Source organism: Aphelocoma coerulescens, chromosome 4 (assembly GCF_041296385.1).
Source record: "Aphelocoma coerulescens isolate FSJ_1873_10779 chromosome 4, UR_Acoe_1.0, whole genome shotgun sequence".
Lineage (NCBI taxonomy): Eukaryota > Metazoa > Chordata > Aves > Passeriformes > Corvidae > Aphelocoma > Aphelocoma coerulescens.
In genome coordinates, this window is record NC_091017.1 from 2,995,427 (window position 1) to 3,017,154 (window position 21,728).

General features: G+C 42.6%; 1 protein-coding gene across 2 annotated transcripts in view; it reads right to left on the reverse strand.

Moving 5' to 3' along the window:
* Positions 1–3,001: 3,001 nt before the first annotated feature.
* ARSJ (arylsulfatase family member J) overlaps positions 3,002–21,728 on the reverse strand; it is a 51,139-nt gene continuing 32,412 nt past the window's right edge. For both annotated transcript variants that reach the window (XM_069012528.1, XM_069012527.1), the window contains exon 2: positions 3,002–5,547. In XM_069012528.1, the coding sequence (XP_068868629.1) occupies positions 4,146–5,547 (1,402 nt within the window). In that variant the 3' untranslated portion in view covers positions 3,002–4,145. The remainder of the gene's footprint in view (positions 5,548–21,728) is intronic.

A 21,728-nucleotide genomic window follows, 5' to 3' on the forward strand; every position in this document is an offset into this window, starting at 1 on the left:
CTTACACAAAATGGCGGAGTGACCCACAGCCTGACACAACATGGCAGAGCGATCCCATGGGCTGACACAAAATGGCGGAGTGAACCATGCCCTTACACAAAATGGCACACTGACCTTCCTCAATGCCCTTACACAAAATGCGGAGAGACCAAGAGCCAGACACAAAATGGCGGCATGACCCCACGGCCTGACACAAAATGGCGGAGTGACCCAAGGCCTGCCTCAAAATGGTGGAGTGCCCTATGGCCTGACACAACACGGCAGAGTAACTCACAGCCTGACACAACATAGCAGTGATCCACAGGCAGCCACAAAATGGCGGAGTGGCCCTACAGCCTGACACAAAATGGAAGACTGTTTCCCCCCCCCCCCGCCCTTACCCAACATGTCGGACTGTCCCCCTCACTCAAAATGGCGCCATCTGCCCACATGGGCCCCAGCACAGCCAGGCCTAGGGAGGCCCCAGAGGAGCAGAGCAGAGCAAAGGACACGGCCCGGCCCGTGCTCTAAGGGGCTCCCCTGCCCTGGATTTAAAGGCAGCTCAGACCATGCTGGGTCCCAGGGGGTTGCCTAGATACCTTTCTCCTTTCTCTTTCTTCTCCTACCTTCTCAAAATACATTATAAACCAGACCAAAACAATCCAGCAATGCCTTAGTAAGCGCCTTGTTGTGTCTGGGTAAGTTAAAGTTTGGCTAAGTTAAAGTTTACGAAGTTTAAGTTTGTGAAGTGCCTTACTTCAGGTGTTGTTTAAACCTTGCTGAGTGAGTACCTCATTGTGCCTGCCTTCATGCTCTGAAATCTGCAAGTCCGGCTGAGCTTCACAACTGCACGGCCATCCCCTCACACCTCCCAGTGTGACCCACAGGAAAAGACTCACAGTTCTGGTTTACTCACCATTCCTGGCACTGCCTTCCACTCCTCTTTACCTGCAGCTGGAAGAGTGTTTTGTCTCCAAATTTATGTCAAACTAAATAACAACAACAATACAACAATAATAATAACAATAACGATATTATTGGTAATAAAACTTTGAAAATTGCTGATGATGTTAAAATTATCTTACCATTAGAAAATTATTTGTGAAGAGCTGTAAAATAAAACTGAGAAAACCTAGAAAAGACAACACTCTTCTGAAGAATAGGCTGGCCCTCCTGAAGGTGTGGCTGTCACGAAGACCAAATCAGAGTTAGTATTCAACCTGTCTTTTCCTTGTGCCCACACAGAGTGTGGAGAAAGCTTGAGACAACTTTAAAAATCGTAAGTAAATGCTCCCCACTGCTACCTACCCAGCCTTTCCCCAGGTCTCTTTTTCAGTGTTTACCTATCAAACCTTGCCCGAGACTGGGCACGTAACATATCTGCAGATGTAAATAAGCTGTGAAATCCTGCTGGGAGGGTGTATGAGCCACTGAGAGCTCTGCAGACGGAGAGTGGGGTTTGAGAGCTACGCAGCATCCCCACAAACCAGAGACCATTGTGTCGCCACATGAGAAAACAAGGGCTGTGTGAGAGCAGACACTGTATTTTCACGTCAGGAGCACTTCAGCAAAAAATTCAGGAATGCAGCTAAACTGTGACCATTTTCTACCCCCCTCAAAGCCAACTTTTGCCCGCTACTAGATCAAAATATCAAATTCATTGGAAATGTACTCCCACTGTGTACTCTACAAACACTTACTCCTGTGGCACATTTATTTAACATACACAGAACTGATCCACTGTTCCGCCTTGCACTGGTTACTTTCAAGGACTCCCATTGTGCCTGAGAGAGAACAGAAATAAATAATTATAGAATAAAATGTTGCCAGAGAATAATGTTCTCTGGCTGCTTTGGTCCAAGGAAAGCCAAAGCCACCGTAAAACTTTCAGGGAAAAGGGTAATAATTAATTCTACGAGGATAACACTCTATCACACTGCCTTGCTGCTATTATGCCAAAATAAACTAATATCTTAGTCTCTCCATATATAGTTTCATTTATACCTAATTTTGGCCTTTTTAAAATTACCTTGGAAAATGAAATGTATTTCCTCACAGATATGAATTTTAGATATCACATTTTGGAGTGTAATATCTGAAGATGTTATTCTCATTTCTTTTAAGGACATCAATGGCACATTTAAAAAAAAAGTGAGAATTTCGGGAACATCTGAGTTCCTGATTACTCACTGGATAGTGTGAATGTGAAGAAAAGCTAGACAGATTTCTAAGAAATTAATTAGTCATCTGAAGGACCACACAGCATGAAAAACAATGATGACAATATTAAACACTTACGCAGATACACACCATCCTTCTATAATTATTATTTACGTGCAATTATCCAAGAAGTCCATTCTGTGCTCTCCACAGCATATTCATTGCAGAAGTAACTCTAAGAGTGGCCTGACTGGTTTCTGTGTTTTGTTAATGGCAGCTTTGCTTTACAGCTTTAAGTATGCAGTTTGCTGGGTTTTGGCAGTATATACCTGCAGTTGCCTTTTGAAAAGGTCAGGAGGTGCTGGAGTGCTGGACAGTTGGATTTCATTCAGATTTCTGTGTGCACTGATTTTAGGAATGCTCAATTTTTCAATCATAATCCATTTATATAACTTCTGAGTCAAGAGACACACTGCTGAAAAGCAGGCTTATTTGAAATTTTACCAAAACACATTATAGCCATTCAACAAATGAATCATCAGTTTTACTTAACATAATTCATCTTGAAGCTTGTATGTGTGTGTGCATTTTATCAATTACCACAGATGACCAGGAATGTGCAGCCAGTCCATGCATTCATCATCCACACAGACACCTTGGAAAAGGGCAAACTTTGAAGCGTGTCTCAAATGATACACGTATTGGGAGAAGAAATTCTGTTTCAGAAGCAAAATGTCATAAAACATCCCTGCACCAAAAATAATAGTAATAAAACAGCTTACTTGAGTTTGTTTAAAATAAACTAGGCCAGAATTGCTATCTCGGATGAAAAAAGAGGCAGACTACTTTTATGAATGCCATAAAAATAAACTATTTTAATAGGTACATAAATAAAAGGTTTAAAGTAGGATTTTCCCCCCAAACATCAAGATGGCCTAGCTTCTGTAAAGAAACTGAACAATATTCACGTGACTCCTAAATTAAATAAACCCTTTGTTACATTCAAAACCACTGGAGGCAAATACATAATGCAGTGAACGCACCTGAATTATTCTCCTTCCTCATCCTAGCAGTGTATACAGTACTTCCTTGGTTTACAGTACTCTGAGGATATGGATCTGTTAAATAAACTCCGAATGACAGGATGGAAATAAAATTTTAAAAATCGAAGTTGAAAAAACCCAAACAACCCTGGCACCTACAGGGGTACCTTGCATCAGGCAGGAAGTTTTAATGGAAGTGAAATAAGGATTGTGCTGTAAAATAAATTATATCTTTTACATATTGTTGTATAGTTATCTTAAAATGTTTAAATATTACATTCACTTTGGCGATGTGTTTTTGTCTGTGCCTGTAATAAATTACACGTGGTGTGTGCTCGCTGGTCATGAGTTTTACTGCAAATGGGGGGGAGCTCAGCACATCTAGGAAATGTTAAAAATATTTCAGATTTATTTAAAATGGACAAAATCTAATTTAAAGCAGCCTTTCCTCCTATCGTGCCCCCCTGTCCAGCACCTCTAGAAAGTTACCCTGATGGCTTCAGTTTTTGCTGTGTTGTATCAAAACATGTCACAGGTTGATGACTGACACTTACTGACCCACAGAAGTTCTCAGGTTTTGTTTTTCCTTTCTCCCTCTGAACCATCTGTCAGTTTGAGAACATCTGCCATTAACATCTCCATGCTCTCCAAAGATTCCATCTATTTAAGGCAAGGAACCATCATTTGTCCATCAAAGCTAAGTTTCCTGAAACAAGATGTTATCGCTGCTGTTATCTGGAATGTGTCGGTGATGGGTGAGGACCACTCATCCTCTGGAGGAGAAAGTCTGTCACATGGTCACTCAGAGTGTTAAGGTACCTTGTGCTGGTGAAATCAGAAACAAAATTAAAAGATGACAACTTTCATCCATAGTGCAGAACTGGAATTTCTAGTCTATTCCATCAGAAGTTCAAGAAGTTGGGCCAGGCTGACTCAGACCTGGCCAAGGAACCTGTTTAGAGTTTACCCACCAGCAAGACGTGACCGGCAATGAAACGACTGCCCCTTTTTCTGATTTCCTTTTTTCTTGTTCTTGCTCTTCTTCTGCTTATTCGCACCTTTGCTTTTATCCGATTTCTTTTTCTTTTCGTCCTCCTTAAACCACGGCCCCCAGACTCCTCCGTTGAGCTTGGGATTACTGCGAGGGTCCTTGGGCGGGTAGCGGACGGGCACCGCTGTCTTGTTGAACTGCGAGAGCCTCCGCAGCAGCTGCTTCACCACCTCCGGGTGCCTGGCAGACAGGTCCACGCGCTCGTAGGGGTCGGCCGTGATGTTGAAGAGCCACACGGTTTTCCCGGCTGACCAGGAGACGCGCTCGTTGTGCCAGCGGTTGGGACCCGCGTTGCTGAAGGCCTGTGGAGGCACCCAGTCGCTGTATCCCGGGTTTCCCGTCAGCAGTTTCCAGTGATTCACTCTGATGGCAGACTGGATGGCAGTGTTCCAGATGCCATAGCCAGCGGCCCAGGAGCCGTTCTTGGCTTTGGTGTAGATGGGGTCGATGTTGTGCAGGATGTCCACCCGCGGGGAACGCCTGCCCTCGCTGATGGTCTCCCACACGTCGTAGCCATCCAGCTGGATGTCTTCATCGATCTGCCCCTCTGCCAGGGTGATCAGCGTGGGGAACCAGTCCGTGATGTGCACCAGCTCCTTGCACACAGATCCTTTGTTTTTCAGAAGGGGGCTGTGCACAAACCCAACAGCACGGATACCTCCTTCCCAATAGGTGCCTTTGCTTCCTCGGAGAGGCCAGTTACTGCCTCCGGCCATTGGCTGCCCACCGTTATCAGAAGAATAAATGATAATGCTGTTCTCATAGTAGCCATACTTCCTCAGAGCCAGGGTCACGTTATTTATGGCCTCATCCAAGCAGGCCAGCATGGCTGCGTATCGCCGCCTATTGATGTTGTTTATCGAGCGGTAATGTTCAAAATACCTGCCCGGCGCCTGAAGAGGCGAATGAACAGCTTGGTAGGCAATATACAGGAATATGGGTTTCCTGGGGTTATGAGAAGCCAGGATCTGCTGCACTTTCTGCGTGTACATCTGTGTGGAGTAGATGCCGTTGTCATGGTCCCAGGCGGCGTTGTCGTTCTCATACAGGTCGTAGCCGCATATCCCGGGGCTGTCGCACTTGAAGTGGGTGTAGTAGTCGCCGCTGCCCAGGAGCGAGCCGAAGAAGGAGTCGAACCCCCTCTGCGTGGGCATGCACTCCCTGCGGTAGAACCCCAGGTGCCACTTGCCCACCATGTGAGTGGAGTACCCGACCTCCTTGAGCTTCTGAGGTAGCGTGACGTTATCCAGAGGTAAGCAGTTGGGCTGCGTCGGCCGGATGATGGAGTGCTGCAGCCCCGTGTGGATCTGGTACCTGGAGGCGGGAGGAGACAGGCATCAGGCTGGTGGAGGAAATGCTCAGGTGCAGGGACACCCTAACCCTAACAGAAAATATTCCTATGCATGCCACAGCCTTCTCTGTGCCTGTGTGTGCTGCTTTCAAAAACCAGCTTGGTCACACTATCAAATCTTTCCTCGTCTCACTGCTGCATGAAACGTTTCCCTGCATGATCTGAGCTACTCAAAATACCTACAAATACAGGAGCACAGGTACTTTGAGGCGCCCTTTTTTCCGCCACATGTCTCCATTTAACAATGACTATAGAAAATTATGTGGATAAATAGAATTTTTACAGTGCCTCGTAACTCGCTAACAGTGAACGTATCTACAGCATATAAAAATGCTGGGCTTTGAGTGTGTAAGAGCAGTATGTTTGAAGGATGGGATAATAAATTCTGCAGTGCAGTACAGGCTAAGTGTAAAGAATACATATGGCCTCCATATGATTAGAAAATGAATCCAGCATGGGCAGCAGTAAGTATCAAAAATCAAGGGCCAATATATTTATATCAGTTTGTCACTAAAGAATAGACTGTAACAGCAGATAGTAAACCAAAGACAACTTCTCCCTGAGTGTGAGAGTAGGTTCCATTCTCAGCCATGCACAGAACAGCCAGGTCCACCAGTACAGCGTATCTCCCCCAAAACCAGTTTTTATTAATTTGTGGTTGCAGGAGTTGGGGCTTCTTGACACATTCTGCTGGTGTTGTCAATCTGATTGGCCTCCTGAGCTATCTAGAAAATTAAAACCATTAGGCTCTGCCTGTCCATAAATAACTTAAAGTCTGCTTTCATATGAGGGCTTCCTGGCCAAGATCTTCGAAGGCGCCATAGCTGTCTTTAATGGCTGGCAATCTGTAAGGATTGTGTAACTCCCATTTAATTCTGGAGCTAATTTCCATGGAACCAGAAGCTCCAGCCTCACTAATTGCCTGCAGAAGCTCTGGGTGCTGTGCTGCTCTGGACCCAGCGTGCTGCAGCGCTGCTGCTGTGCTCTGCCCCCGCTGGCCCCTCTGCACAGCATTGTCTCTGGGACCAGGCTGGGGACCTGGAACCCTGCCACCCAATTGTCCCCAAACTCACAGGCTGGTGCTGACAACGCAGGAGATGCTGCAGGAGAGAGTTAAAGCACACCCTGAAAATTATGGGTTTCTGGGATGTACACTTTGCTTTTGTAAAAGAAATGTCATGCACACACAAGTCCCACATCCTTCCCAGGGTTCAGCTGCAATAATCTCCTCTTAAAACAGGTAAACTACAACTAGGAAAGCCATGCAGTGCTTCATACTGGAGCTCATTCCGTGTTTGGGACTACTGAGGGAACTATGTCCACAAGGCATTTCATTTCCTTCCCCTTCTCTTTTCTCCGCCTTGTTAAATCCTTTCAGTAAATTCCCATTTTTTGATCCAACTGGAAAAGTCCTTGTCTCCATCCGGCTGTTTTAGTCAATAGTTTCTGCTTTCTTAACTCTGACAGCCTCCTCGATCACAAGGTCAGCCCCCAGCCCCAGCTGGGCAGTTTCTCCCCTAATAAGCTAATTTTGCTGGAGGTCAGGATTTCCTCTAAAGGGATCCTGTTGTGACAGAGACCCTTCCACCCTTCTCCTCTAGAAACTGAGAAACTGGGCCTGAGGGGAACAGGACACAGAATCTGCAAAACACTGCAAACCAATTTGCCTCTTGGCAACTCCTGCACAGAAAGCATGATGGCCACACTATGTTAATTCCCATCAAGAATTCCTAAAGCACCATGCAGATTCCCCAGCGAGGGCTTTTCAACTAGAGATCCAAGCACAAAATTCCTACACTGTTAATCTGACAAATATTGAACGAAAAAATATCAAGAATTAGCCTCAGCCGTACAGGCATTCAGCAGTGCATCTTGTTTCAGCAGTGCCCTCAGGAAGTTATTCAATATGCTGGCAACAATGCACATATAACATATATCCATCTGTATGCGCATACATTCCCTGCTGCTGCCCTTCTGCAGGAGACTTTGGTGTGTTTCCCAGATGTGTGTGTGTCTGTGTGCTATTTTTGGCATGGCTGTGCTTCAGAATATACCTATAGGCACACAGACAAAGAGACATATTTTTATATTCACACGTGTAAAAAGGGATCTGCAAACCAATACATGTAAAGTCAAAATATTTCAAGTGTAGAAATGCTTCAAAGAGATATCAACCTCTAATTTCAGAAGATTGTTCACCATTACAAAAATGGTCAAGATTTGTTCACTTTTCTGCATGACATGCCTTTCTAATTGATCCATTAGGTTGCCAATATTTCTTTTTCAGTGAAAGTATTTCATTTTCAAGGGACTTGCAGAGCATTTATAGGAAAGCAAAGTAATCTGAGCAGAAAACAGTGATGATATGGAAGCAAATGGCATTAATAGCAACAGGAAAAGTGTCTCAAAAAGACTGTTTTGAAACTGTTCTTAGACTGTGCAAGAGGAAAAAAAACTGACCCAGGCAAAACATAAAGGGATTAAGAGGCAGATGCTGATTTTGGGGGAATTCTCTAGCAGATAAAGTCATGAGCTTACCAACTGCCATGAAACCTCTGTGAGATACACCCTATAGATTTCATATCGCTTCCATTTTTTAGAATAAATAGGTTGAATTTAATCCCAGATGCAGAAAGCAAGTTAGGACTATGAACAGCCTGGAACTCATTATTACAATTTCAGCACTAGTAACCAGTCAAATCTAAGCAAATGCTGAGAGGCCACAGAATCTAATTTCATTGTTTTTTAGACTTTGACCTTCATGGGCATTATTTACATAAAAGCAATAAACTGGTTAGAGTCTGTATAAAGAGTAGGGGTTCAAGACTTGGGAATACTTTATATGCATGTGCTGTGCTCTCCTTCTCCCTACTCCTCTGAGTTTCTGGATCACAGGTGTCTCCTTTAGAATACATGAAATTTTAAATTTGAAGAACAAGGCACTAAGTAAAATTTGTGCGAAATGCTCAGCCAATAAGACACATATCGAAAATTAATTTCTCCTTGCTACACAGGGATGGCTCTTCTATGTGCATTTTCTACTCTTGTTTTTGTTTTCCTGGTGTGTTATTCAGATGTTCACAGTAAACCTACTGTGATAAGTGTTGCAGCCAAGGCAGCTGCTTGGTGCTGGCTCACTGACACACTGAGCTGCTTCCTTGTTTGTAGAGGAAACTTTAAAGCAACCGCCTCCCTCTTGGAGCATCCTTATCACTTCATAGCCCTTTACCTCTTGGATGCTCTGAGAAATATTTCAGAGGGTTCTTAAAATAAATAAATAAGCAGATAAATCCTCCCTCCTGAGTATGAGTTCATGACACCCCTTTTCAACACGAGCTCCCTTCCTGTTTTAGTTTAGAGGGACACAAAGTTCAGGCAGTGGCTTTCACGTTGCTCCTACCTCCAGTCTTAAGGTGTAAAGACCATTAAGTTGCTGAAGGTCAACTGTACATTGAAGTGCCAGAGTGTTATGGATGTAAAGCACCACGGGCACACTGCAGTCAATGAGATCTGAGCCTGAGGAATGTGCCAACAGTGGGAGGCTTCACTTCCCCCTTCTGATGCCCTCAGAACTGAATTAGTTTCCAGTTCTTATCCGCAGAGCAGGAGATCGGTGACAGAACCTGCGCACGTTTTCACTGCTATTCCCCCGCAGCAGAGAGCAGGACTGAAGGTCTGTGGAGGGGAAGAGATTTCCTGGCACGCCTCACATCCCCTACACAGCCTCACACATATGTAGGCCAAACCAGCTTTCCTTAAAAAATCTTTCCCTAAGGAGTTTTCTATTGAGTGTTTTCCCCCTTAACTTCAGGGTGGGTTCTGCACTGAGGAAGAAGCTGGGATGTTTCTAATTTCATAATATGCATGTACAACACTACTGATTTCAAGCTCTCACAATTTTTCAATACTGCATTAATTGTCTTCAAACTGAGATTCTTTTAAGGCTCACTGAAGATTAACAAAGAAGCTCAGTTGGAAGTTTCTAATTTCAGGAACTTTTGCTTGCATAGCTCTAGTTAGTACATGTGGAAAATGTATTTTTATTATGCTTGCTAGCTCAGGATATGTTGAAAAAAATCCCAATTTTTAAAATAATAAACTCTAGTCTAGGATTTAGAAAAGAATATTTTAAATAAAAACCCCACATGTGCCAGGAGTTGCACAGAGAGTGACAGCACTGAGGTCTGCATGCTACCTAAATCAAAAGGATCATTATTGACGATTGTGCATTTCCTTGTTAAAATAATAAAATACAACAAGGAGATACCAGTCTAGAACGTAGATTTAGGGGTCACTAAAGAACAGTCTTTGACATCTTACCTGAAACTATTTGTATAACACAACAGCTAAAATAGAGGAATTCCAGGTGAGTGAAAAATGGAGAAATCTGTGATCTTGGGGGCTCCCAGTTCTCAGAGGTCCAACTTACTGTGAAGAAAGACCCCAACATTCTATCTGTCACCAGCAAATCATCAGAAGTAGGACGCAATCACCAGCAGGAGAAAACAGATGCAATGTTTTATAGCAGACTCAGGCTTTAGCATGGAGCCCACAGGCCCTACATGTTTGAAAAAGCCGTTCTTTTGGGCAGGGATGTTCACTCTCAGTCACCTCAAAGTTGTTCTGAGTTCTGTAAGGTGCTTGTGAGGGAAAGAGGGGATGTTCAGGAGCTCTTCTGCTTTCAGTCTTCCACCCAGGCTGGTGAAGAGCAGGGCAGGGGGATGCCAATCATGGGCATGTTGGATATGGACCAGTGTGAAAAAATCACACAAAAATGACTCTGCAGCAGAAATATCTGCCATAAAAACTAAATGTTTCATGCTGATTATGCTGAGGTTTTTAAACCTAAACTCAGAGTAAAGCTGGAGAAGGGGTGCGTTGATCCAGGAGACATTGGGGCAGAGCGTAGAGCTGAGCTGATTTAAATGAGATGCATATAAAGCCATCACAGCCTGACATGAATTGCTTCCAAGCCATCAGCAAGTGCTGGTCCCTTCAGACTGATGACAACAGAGTGAGTAGCCACAGTGCTTCTCTCTCACTGCTATTAAGTCAATTTTCTGATAAGCAAAATGTCTCCTAAATGTTCATGTCCTTCTTATTTCCATTCTTTTCCTAAGAGAGACTGATGACAAGTCTTGACTTTGCTGATTTTCAATTGCCAAGCTCCCACGTGAGCCAAAGCAGACAGTGGCACCTCGGCACTCCTTAGGGAGGCACATTTGAGTCTCTGCTCTGGACAAGACCATGTTGAAACTATGTCCCATCTCTCCCATTCCTTCAGTGTTTACAATCTATGGCAACTGTGTATAATCCCATGGGATACACTCTAAATGCCAGCATAGAAGTTTTCATGCAACATAGTCTGCTCAGAGCCTATCCCAAGGAGCCCTGAGCCTACACTATGTAAGTGCATAGTTCAGCTTTCAAAAATAGCAGAAAAAGACAGTTTTCTATATTGAATCTATCATTCATTATCTATCACTTAACCATTTTTATCTTCTGGCTGATGACTTTGGAATTTTGGTGAAGGTGGGTTATGAGTGTAAATGGATCAGAGAAGAAAATGCAACATTAAAGACTAAATGCAAACTCCAAACCTTCACAGACTTTCACTGTGTCAGCCCACACAAATCAAACCTGAAGTGTTCACTCAGACATACACACACACTCATTTCATCCTCAGCTGTATCCCTTGAATTTTTATGTGCTTATAAATCAGTGCAGAAGTATCTACTTCTAAACCAAGTGTTTACATTAAAAAATCTAACTCACATTATTTACTGTTTTATCACTCAGGCAATGCTATTGCAAATATGTCATTTGGAAGATTCTGTATCTTGCCCTACTTTCAGGTTTTTCATTGTTGTTTTAAATCAGTTAAGGCTCTTCCATCAAATTGAGGAAAAGAAAAATAAAGTAGGAATTAACTTGCAGAGTAATAACGTTACCAGTTTTGTTCCATGACCGTTTTCCAAGGACCTACAGGAGTTGAGGTATCCTTGTTTAACCAAATGCGATTTGGATTTTGATCTCAAAATGAACTCGACCCCAGAATCATTTCAAAATTCTGATCTCACACCAGCCCTGCCATTTGGTCGTTTAAATAATGTCCTTACACCCCAATATTATTTATCCTGTGAAAGGGATTTTTATCACCTGACACTGAGAAATGCTTGAAAAGTGGGGAGCCACGCCACAAAATGCTGTTCTCCATAGCTCTATATTTCAACAATTTTGCAACTCCAGGATATGCACCAGATCCTCTCTCTTTTATCTTCCCAACTCCTGCAGATGCAACTGGCACCCCAGGAGTGAGGCAGAGCTCAGCGAACAGTGGGAAAGCAACTGTTGTCTCCACAGTTGTGAGCTTTAAAGGAAAAATACCTGACTGTGGGACCAAGCTGGGAGGGAAAAGAAACAGAAACCTTCATCTGCATTTCCTTGGGGTTACTCTGCCTGGTTCCAGAAGCTTGAACTTTAAATCACCCTCCACATTAAGCTACAATTAGTATTTTCATACACTAATTTCGATTTTCTACAAAACATTATTAAACAGGCAGCCTATCTGCTACTGACCTTTCCTATCACTGAGGCAATTTATCTGCTCCAATGGGAGGACAGCAAGGATAAGGGAGAATGTGGGAACTGGCAGCAGCTGGAACACACGTGTATACGCAGCTATTGTTTTTTTTGCTCCCAGTTTGCTGCAGCTGTGGAAACAGAGCCCAACGTTTCCAGCTTTATCACTGTAATTCATTTAGGAAAAAGGGGGAAAATGTGTGATTGCATAATCAGTGCTCACAGTTTCATGTCTACATGGGAGTGACATGGAAAGAAAACAATTTGACTAAATGCTTTGCATGCCAACCACAAATTCAGACCTCACCACCAAATTCTGGGCTCTCAGCAACAACAGATCCCAGCGGATATGACACCTAATCACCATGTTACAAGGGAAAGAAACCTAAAATGACTCTGTGATTAGTTAGAGATGAATTTTTAGTCCTGCTCTGGTCATTTTTGCAGGAGAAAAAAACAGAGGAAAAGGAGATAAATGGAGTTTAAAAAGTGCGTGCTGAAGAATCCCTCCCTTGGGTACTCCCAAAGTGAGGCTGGAGCAGGACAAGCATGCCTGCTGGACAGGGACAGGGCACACACCAGTTTGTAAAGCAGAGATGCCTTCATTCCAGCCTCTGCTCTCTGCTGTGCTGGGGAGAACAGCACGCCAGAGTCTCCTAACATCCCAGATTAGTCACTGTTACAGACAGGGCAAAACTTCAAGGTCTCTCATTCTGTCTAAAAGAATATATTAATTGCTAATAACACAGGCGTTTTTATGTGACCAGAAAGAAAAACCTGCCATGTACACGTGTGAAATATTTTCCACCTAATTCTGTGACAGTTTAGGAAAGCTGGTTCATCTTCATACAGGAAGAATTTATTCAGTGACTGCACCTAAGGGATGTTAAAGATATTTATATGGTTGCCTTTCATAAGAAGACATGTCTCATAAAAATGACATACTTGATGGCAGCCCTTAAGGTAGCAGCCAAACAGTTATTGTCTTACATTACTCTCTAATTAAAGTACTCATTTTGAGCATTTAGTACCATTTCTGAATTAAAACTGTCCTTATCTATTATTCATACATCCAGCACTTAGAGCCTATATCAACCTAAATGCTGTAAAGTGACCTTGAATTGACAGCAAGGACGACTGAGGGCACAATGACAAGATGTAAAATACAGGTTAACAACTACCACATGATGGGCTTCTATGGCATCATTTGAGAGAGTTAATTGCTTTATAATCAAAGAACATTATGACACTGAAAAAAAATTAGGACTATGTGGTGCTTCAGAGCCATCTCAAGTGTTTTAGATACCTTCACAAGATGCAAGCTTTGTGACAGCTGTGATTTTTTATTAACCACTGAACAACTACATAAACACACCATTTCGGAGTGTGACATTGGAGAACATCGTAGTTCCACTTCTTTAGTGAGCATAAGTGTATCACAGGCCATTCAGTTTCTTTTGAATCCTTGGATAAGTTTTAAAGACAGCAATTTAAAATGAGAGATAAATTATTATTGTGAGAGTATGATGATCAAGTGTTAACACCCACAGCGTCCCTTTAGTATTGATAATAGAAATATTATCCTGCTCTGTGAGATGCTGCTCTCAAGCTCAACTGTCTCCAAGATTCTATTACAGGACATAGAACAGATTCTGCACCCCTTAATCAATATGTACCGATTTAAATAAAAGGATAATTCCATCAATTTCAACTGAATATGCTTCTACATAAATTTTTGCTCAGAGTCATCAAAGTATCAAAATGAGTCTATGAATTAATGCATCAAACTCCTTTTTTTCATGTGGAGGTTCATTGGGAATGCTGACTAATTAAGAAATATTTGTGGATGATTATTTCTGTTTCATCTCAACTTTGTTATTCTATTTGTTCTCACTTAATGCATTCTATCACATAACACCATTTTAAAACGTGTACATGTGCATCAAAAGGAAATTATTATCTCTTCCTTCATCCCTGGTGTATTGCACAGCAAACCAAGACAGCAGGATACCTGCTGTAGGTCTTTAATTATGCATTTCAGCCAGTGGCATTTGATTCTGCTGCATATGAAATGATAAGGTGTTACTCAGTACTGAGTGTGTAATTCACTTGAGCAACCTAAGTTTTACAGAGGCTGCAGTGCTCACACAGACCCCTCTTGTTTAAGGTCTCGTTCCTGGCAGCGAGAGAGTGATGCCCTTTACTGCTGTCCCTACAGGTATCCTGGGACAGACACCACCCACAATTTCTTCATGCCACCCCAGAGTAATTTTCCCAGAAAAGCTACAGCCCTGATAATATGAAGAACAGCTTTATGGGGACAAAAAAAGACCCATTTTGACTCTTCAACAATATCGCTGGTTTTCTGGGCTGACACTTACTGGCAACAGCAGTGGCACTGAATCATTAGCAAGAGGAATAACATTGCCTTGAAAGGGAGGGAGGGCTGGGAGCCAAGAGATGCTGTCTTCTGGGTTCTGCACAGTTTTCAGCCTGAGCATCCCCAGTGACCTCCAGTTCTTTTGTCCTTCTGACACTTTGATACCAGTTTCTGAGTTTTTTGTGTTGCTCATCCCTTTGAACAGGAATGGAGCTATGCCTGTTGCACAACACAGCTAAAGCTCAAAATGGGCTTTTTAGTCCTGATAAAAGATGTGGCAGGATGCAAATGAGCCTCACCCTGATGCTAAACCAGTTTGTAACTGGACTTGTTAAAATACAGTGCTTACAGGCACCTACTTATTTACAGCGATTGCCAGCAGTTATGTATGAGTTCTGTCACATATTGCTGGCTACTGGATTTTCTTTCTATTGCCTGATTCACCTGAGAAATATATTAAAATCCCTTTCTCAGAACTGACCACAACATGCAAGTTCGGTTTTGATCAAGACAAACGCACTGTGTATGGTTCCTAAAGAAATAATGGATTAAGATAATGAGGTATTGCATTAACCTGGGTCCCAGATGACAGGTCCTTGACTGACAACACGGGGAAATGGAACATCTTTGTTTACTCACAGGGGGGATTCCACACAGAAAGGAACTGCTTTCACTGCCAGTATCTGAGTGGATGTAGGTGTGCTGTTGTAGCACAGGCAGAAAGAGTGGAGAGCAGCGTTGCAGGGCTGTCAGTCAGTTCTGTGACAATTTTTAACTACCACATCAGAGATAGTACACACTGTATAGTACAGCATTAAAAAGTGAAGTAAAATGTCTGTATTCAAAGCACCATATGCTGGAACTCAAAAGGAACAAAGCAACTTCAGGAGGTACGTGATCAGCTCACTGCAACCCATGGTTGGAAAAGACTCTAGGATTGAGTCCAACCAGTGACCTGACAATGCCAATTCCACCACTAAACCATGTCCCTGCGTGCCACATCTACATGTCTTTTAAATCTCTCAGGGGTGGTGACTTGAGCTTCAGGTGGTTCCAGAGCTTGACGATCCTTTGGGTGAAGAAATTTCTCCTACTATCCAACCTAAGCCTCCCCTCAGCACCACTTGAGGCCCCTCCCTCTTGTCCTGTCACTAACGGTACTTGATGAAGCTCTGTGGTACATCACAGGGAGGTCTCTGCTCCTGTAGCAATGGATTTGAGTTGCTACCTTTGCCCCCTGCCCAAATTAGGCAAGGGCTAGGAGAAATGTAAGGCTGCTCTGTGGAGCAGCAATGTGATGGAATTGGAGAACTCTCCGTGTCACATTTGACGGTTGCAAGACACCGTGGCACAGACAGTGCGAAGCCCCCTCGCACCACCCTGCTGCATTTCTCCCTCTCCCTCAGCCTCCCACAGCAGAGAAGGGAACAAACTGGAGTTAATATGGGACAGAGGTTAACAGCACATCTGTTTCTAGGCCACTGTGCAATGAATAATGAAGAGATTTGGAAAAATGCCTCTTTATTTCCCTCCTAAATCCGGCTTAGCAAAACAAGTAGTGCTCTCTTGGATGTCACTGCCGCACTCCCTAATCTCTCCCTACTCTCATTCACACTGCTCCTCACTCACATCTTGCTTTGCTGCTTGCATTGAGGCAGTGTCCAAAAGCCTCACAGGAACTGGGGCTGTGGTGCAACATCCCTGGAAATAAAATGGAGCATAAAATAGAGGAGGGAATGGAAACAGGTGCCCTCTCACTGCTGGTCCAACAAAAATCTAGAAACAGAGTCTCTTACATGTCTAGCAACTATGTATAAAAGCAGACAAAGCATACATAAAATATTTGCTATAAAATGTTAATGTATTAATGAAGCTGTGCCTTATTTAAGATGCTAGTAGGTGATTTTGATCCCAGACAAAATACCACAAAAATGACTCATGCAATGGAGTGAGCTGGGTAAGAGTAAGTGAGGTGTAAATGGGACACACACAAAGTTTTGGCAGTGTGTGCTCAACATATCCAACAGCTCCTAACACATTAATGGAATCTAGGTGGAGATACCACCAGCACCGTATGCTGCCTTCTGTGGGGCTTTCTCCCCCCCCGTCTGAAAACATTTATTTAATAGAGTGATATCAGCATCACATACCCTGTGAGAAGGGATTTAAGGACAAACACCTCCTGGAAAATGAAGATTACACATTAAAGATTAAAAATAAAATTCTGATTCTTTGAGAAACACTAGTTGTTCAGGAGAAAGGGAAACACATTTAGCATTTATCAGTGTGTGATTCATTAAATAGCTACAGAGCTCTGACTTGTGAAGATCCCTTTGTATGGACAGAGCTTCTACACCTGCTTAAATTCCTTGCAGACATATGAGCTTTCCTGAATGGAGATGGATTTAAACAACTGGCTGTTCTTGAACTAATGTTTAAGTGCACTTCCAAAGGAATTTTAGAAATCACTCTGTATTTTTTACAGCCAAAGACACAAATAGGGATTCTCAAAAAGGTCCCTAAATCTCCATGAAATCAATAAAAGTTACAGAACTAACAAAAGACCACTGATTCCCTATCTGCATTATTAAGCTTCCCTTAAAAAAAATCTGGTCCTTCAAGATGAAAAGGACATGCTCTGTTTTCTCAGAGGTGCCAAACTACAATTATCATCATCACAGAAAAGCAGCTCCTACATATTTGGTCTCCAACCCCAGGGTTTCTGAAGGGAGCCAAGCATTAGTTGGAAAACATGACAGCAAGATCATAACCCATCCATTCTTCTGAAGCACAGTTAACTATGTGGAACATTACTCAATCAGTGGCAAATAACTTGTGGCTTCCAAATCACTTATGTCCTGTCCAGGTTGTGAAATTATGGATTTCAGTGGTTAATAATCCTGGCAATAACATCAAAATTAACAAAATGGTGTACTGCCAAACAAAGCATCATCATTTAGAATCTGTTCTTGTTATTTTCAACATTATTCTATGGGTGGGGATAGAAATTTGGAAATTGTGGGGATTGTAAAGAGAAAAGTGGGAAGGAGAAGAGATAAGAATCAGGCATGCTTTGCATCTGTCTTGAGTGAGGAAGCTAAATATTTCTTTCCTCTTCAGGAGACAGGAGGGTTAAGGGAGGAGCAAATGAGCCCCACAGCAATTTGCTGACATTGTGTAGCAGCGTCTGTGCTGCCACACCACAGAGAGGTGACGAGTGGTGACACCACCACAGAGCAGTGTCTGTGTTCAGGGGATGGGAACATGTCAGGAACACTGCTGGAACTACAACATCACATCTGCTCAGATTTGTCTGCAGGAGGCTTTGCAATTCCCTGAACAAATCTGTGGGGTGTAGCTCCAATGGGTCACACAGGAGACAAGGAGCCAGAGGAAGCTGTGAACCCTCCAAGGAGCCTGTCAGCTCACTGGGTGACAACATTCTTATCTCTATTGTCCCATTTGTGACAGCAGTGTATAACTTGTCCCACTAAACATAAATCAACATCCCTGTGTACAGTTGTACAACTTAAACACAGTAAGTCATTGCCAAAATTGCAAATATTGTCAGAGCACTGGCAGATCACCTTACCAGGTTTCTCACAGGAGTGAGAAACACATTTTCAACTTGTTCTACCAACACGCCCCTGCAACCTAACCACACTGCCCTGGTTCTTCACAAACTCTCCCTGTTGGCTTGTTTGATATTCAGCACTTAATATATTCTGAATTCTGGTAATCTGGTTGCGTGACTGCAAAATTCCTCAAAAGTCCATTTCATGCCCAGCTTTTCACGAGCAGTGCTCAATAAACTGCAGGACCGACTTCTTTGCTATTATTTGTGTTAAAGTCAAGCATCTGCTTCTCAAACCCAGGCTTAAGCCTGTCTGTTCAAAATTAAAATGCAGGGGAGGTGGCGAAAGAGTCAGCAGCAGCAGAATGGGAGAACAGCAAAAGGTCTACAAAGCCTCTGCTTGCATTCCTTGGGAGCCAAGAGTCTGGGTTAAATATGCATTCTGGCTCTGACCTGGAAGTTTCTCCCGTATTTCTCATCTAATCTACTTCATCAAGAGGGAAGCAGTGCTGATGGCCACCTGGGGGAAATGCAGCCACGTCTCCCTGTAAGGATGGTGACTGCCGCACCACACTAGGGAGAAAGGAGATGAAAGAAAGAAGGGAAAGATGAAAAATCCATAAAAACCACATTAGAATCAAAGTGGAACTTAGTGATTCCAACAGGGCTTCCTCAAGTGAGTACCATTACCCAAAAGTTTAAATTAAGCCTTTCTTTATTTTTTTTTTACATTTTCCTCTAGAACTTTCAGTCCATAGTATTTTAGACATAGAGCCAATACAAGATCAGTATTTTAAAACCAAATAAGACACTTACCTAAAAATCCAGATAAATTAAAAAATCTGAATGACCATATGCAACAACAGTGTAAAGGACACCATGAGCCAGCTAACAGACAACAAAATTTCCTCTCAGGTTTTTATTGCCTGAAAGTTCAGATTTCTTTTTCTGCTGGGGGGGGGGTTGTGGTGTTTTGCGGTGATTTTCTTTGAAACATCATTCAAATTTAAACAATCCAGTATATTTTCTGATGTCGCTCTCCTCCTTCCCCTCTTCCCTTGCAAATTACATTACTGTAGCAAAAAGAACCCGACAACAAAATCCTGTGGCAAACTAGTTTTCTGCAGTTGGTCACAGTGAGCATAGCTTCAACATGATGCACCCATCTGGAACAATAGAATAGCAAAAAACTGAATTAATGGATTTGAAATGGCAGACATCCTGGGATAGCTGTGGAAAAGCCATGGCTGGACACACTTTCTCTGGAAATATGCAAGTTCAGTTCAGTTGTGGGATGGGAGAGGAAGTTTTCTGCTGGCTCTTCATTTTTTGGTATGTTACATAAGCTCCCTTTCCTCTTTACTTTTATAACAGCACATAAATATTTTATGAACTATAGGCCTTTGAACTGTGTTGCTCTGACCCATTGACTGATTCTCATTTGCCTCTCTGAAATTGCATCTCAAGTGCTTTGAGAAATGCATCATCCTGGGCTGTCAAATAAAACCCAACATAAACCCCACAACAGTAATTCTGTTTGTTGCCAATGCTAAAAGTCAACTCCAAGGACTATAAATTTCCACTTAATGTTAATAGCGAGGTTGCTGGAGACATTGGTATTCTGATATATTAAAGGCATAAAGTGCACACAGCTCTTAGTTCATTCTCTATATGCTTTTAGTTAGCCACCCCCAAACAAAAAATAAGAAAAGGAAAAAGGGAAGAACAGCTCCTCTTTCAGTGTGGAGTAACCTAAATCCCGATTTTCACCAGCAAAATAATGGCTAGGTATGTCTATGGATCTTACTGCATATCTGGAATTATCTGAAGGTGCCAGTGATACCCAAATTGTTCCAAGGCAAGCTGAAGCTAACATCTGGTGCTTCACAAAGTGCACAAGATTTCCGAGTATTATGGAAAAGTAAATATCTAATGTAAGACATTTAACACAGCCCATGGAACCACCCCAGTCCTACGCTGCTAAATAGCTCTGCATTGACTACATTTTCTAGAATCCTCCAAACTCTTCCAGTTCAGGAAAAGTGCCTTTGTTTGGTTTTTTTCTTCCCCCTCCACTTCTTCTCATCTCTCTTTGTTCTCATTCCTGTGAGATGAAGGATGAAACCCCATGCTTGAAAATACAGCCAATTGCAATTCTAGGATCTAAGCTGGAAGGATTGGTTTGACAAGGAAATACCTCCTTTTCTTCTGAGATTACCTGCATTCCCTGTACAGTCTGAAATTACTATTTCAACTCTTTCCCAGTTGGACTCAGAATTAAGATGTTAGCTTCACCATGATTTAGAGCATCTGCTTGTGCACAAACCTCCTTTTTGTTTCATTTGCTCTGGAAAAAAACTCTCATCAGTATTCCTTCTGAGCCTATAAATATCCTTTGCATCAGCCACATTTAAAGATTTTATGTGCTGGAATAAAAGCCTCTCTGGGTCACTGGGGTTCCCTACTGGGGCCACGGAATCACGGAATGATTTAGGTTGGAGGGGCCTTAAAGCTTCTCCAGTTGCAAGCTCTGTGCCATGGACAGGGAACCTTCCACCAGAGCAGGTTGCTCCAAGACCATCCAAGCCCTGTTATCACCTATATTATAAGTAATAATACAGCTAATACAGCTAATACAGCTGCAGATATTCTGCTGGTAAGAAACACAATACTGGAGCCAACAAAATAAAAAGCTTTGTATCCTGCCCATCCACTTGTTTTTCTTTTGCTTTTCTAGCTGAAAAAAAACATTTTTCTTTTTTCCCCACCTTCTCTTGGGAGGAAAAAAAAGAGAAGAAAATTCTCATTCTCTCCTCAAATCTGCAGTTTCCAAGGTGTGTTATTGAGACAAGAAAATGCAACAAAACAGCAATTTGACAATGGTTAAAATTTTCAAGTGCCTGACTACTATGGAGCTCTTGATTAGCTATAGATGGAAGAGACAGATTCGAATTAAGTAGCTAAACAAATGGAATCACACGAAGCACACTTTGCCTTCTAATAAACCCCCAAAATACACACATTATTTCATGCTCTCAGCAGACAGAATGATTTCTCCCACTCACTCCCTCAGGAATGTGCTTAAAAAATTCCACTTCTCCCACCTTAGTAACTCCTACTTCAAAATTCTTCCCAACTATGACCATGGCTTCAGCTGCTTTTTAAAAAGCTGTTGATGGCCTTTCAGTACCTGCAGGTAGTTTATTTTCTTGAAGAGAAATGACAAAAATTAAACACTATGCCTGTACATTGCAGTTTTCCACCCTAAAGCAAGCTAACAGGTGAAGTAGCAAAAAAGACTTTAAGACCCAAGAAGCTGCAGTGTCCATGGCTCAGGGACTTCCTCCGTGTTCATGGTGACAATCACAGTTATAGAATCATGTTCTCCTTCCCAGAAGAACTTTTGCTGTTGGCTCAGGCCCAGGTTGGCCTCTTGCTTGCCTGGCACTGTCATCCACCTACCCCAATTAAGACATGGTTTCTCTCTTCCCTCACTTCCTTAAATAATGGATTGATGAGGTGTGAATTCAGAACAAGCGGTATCAGCAAACACACACAGCCTGGGCACGCTTGGTTTTTTTGCTACTAGCACCCAAGTGCCATAAATA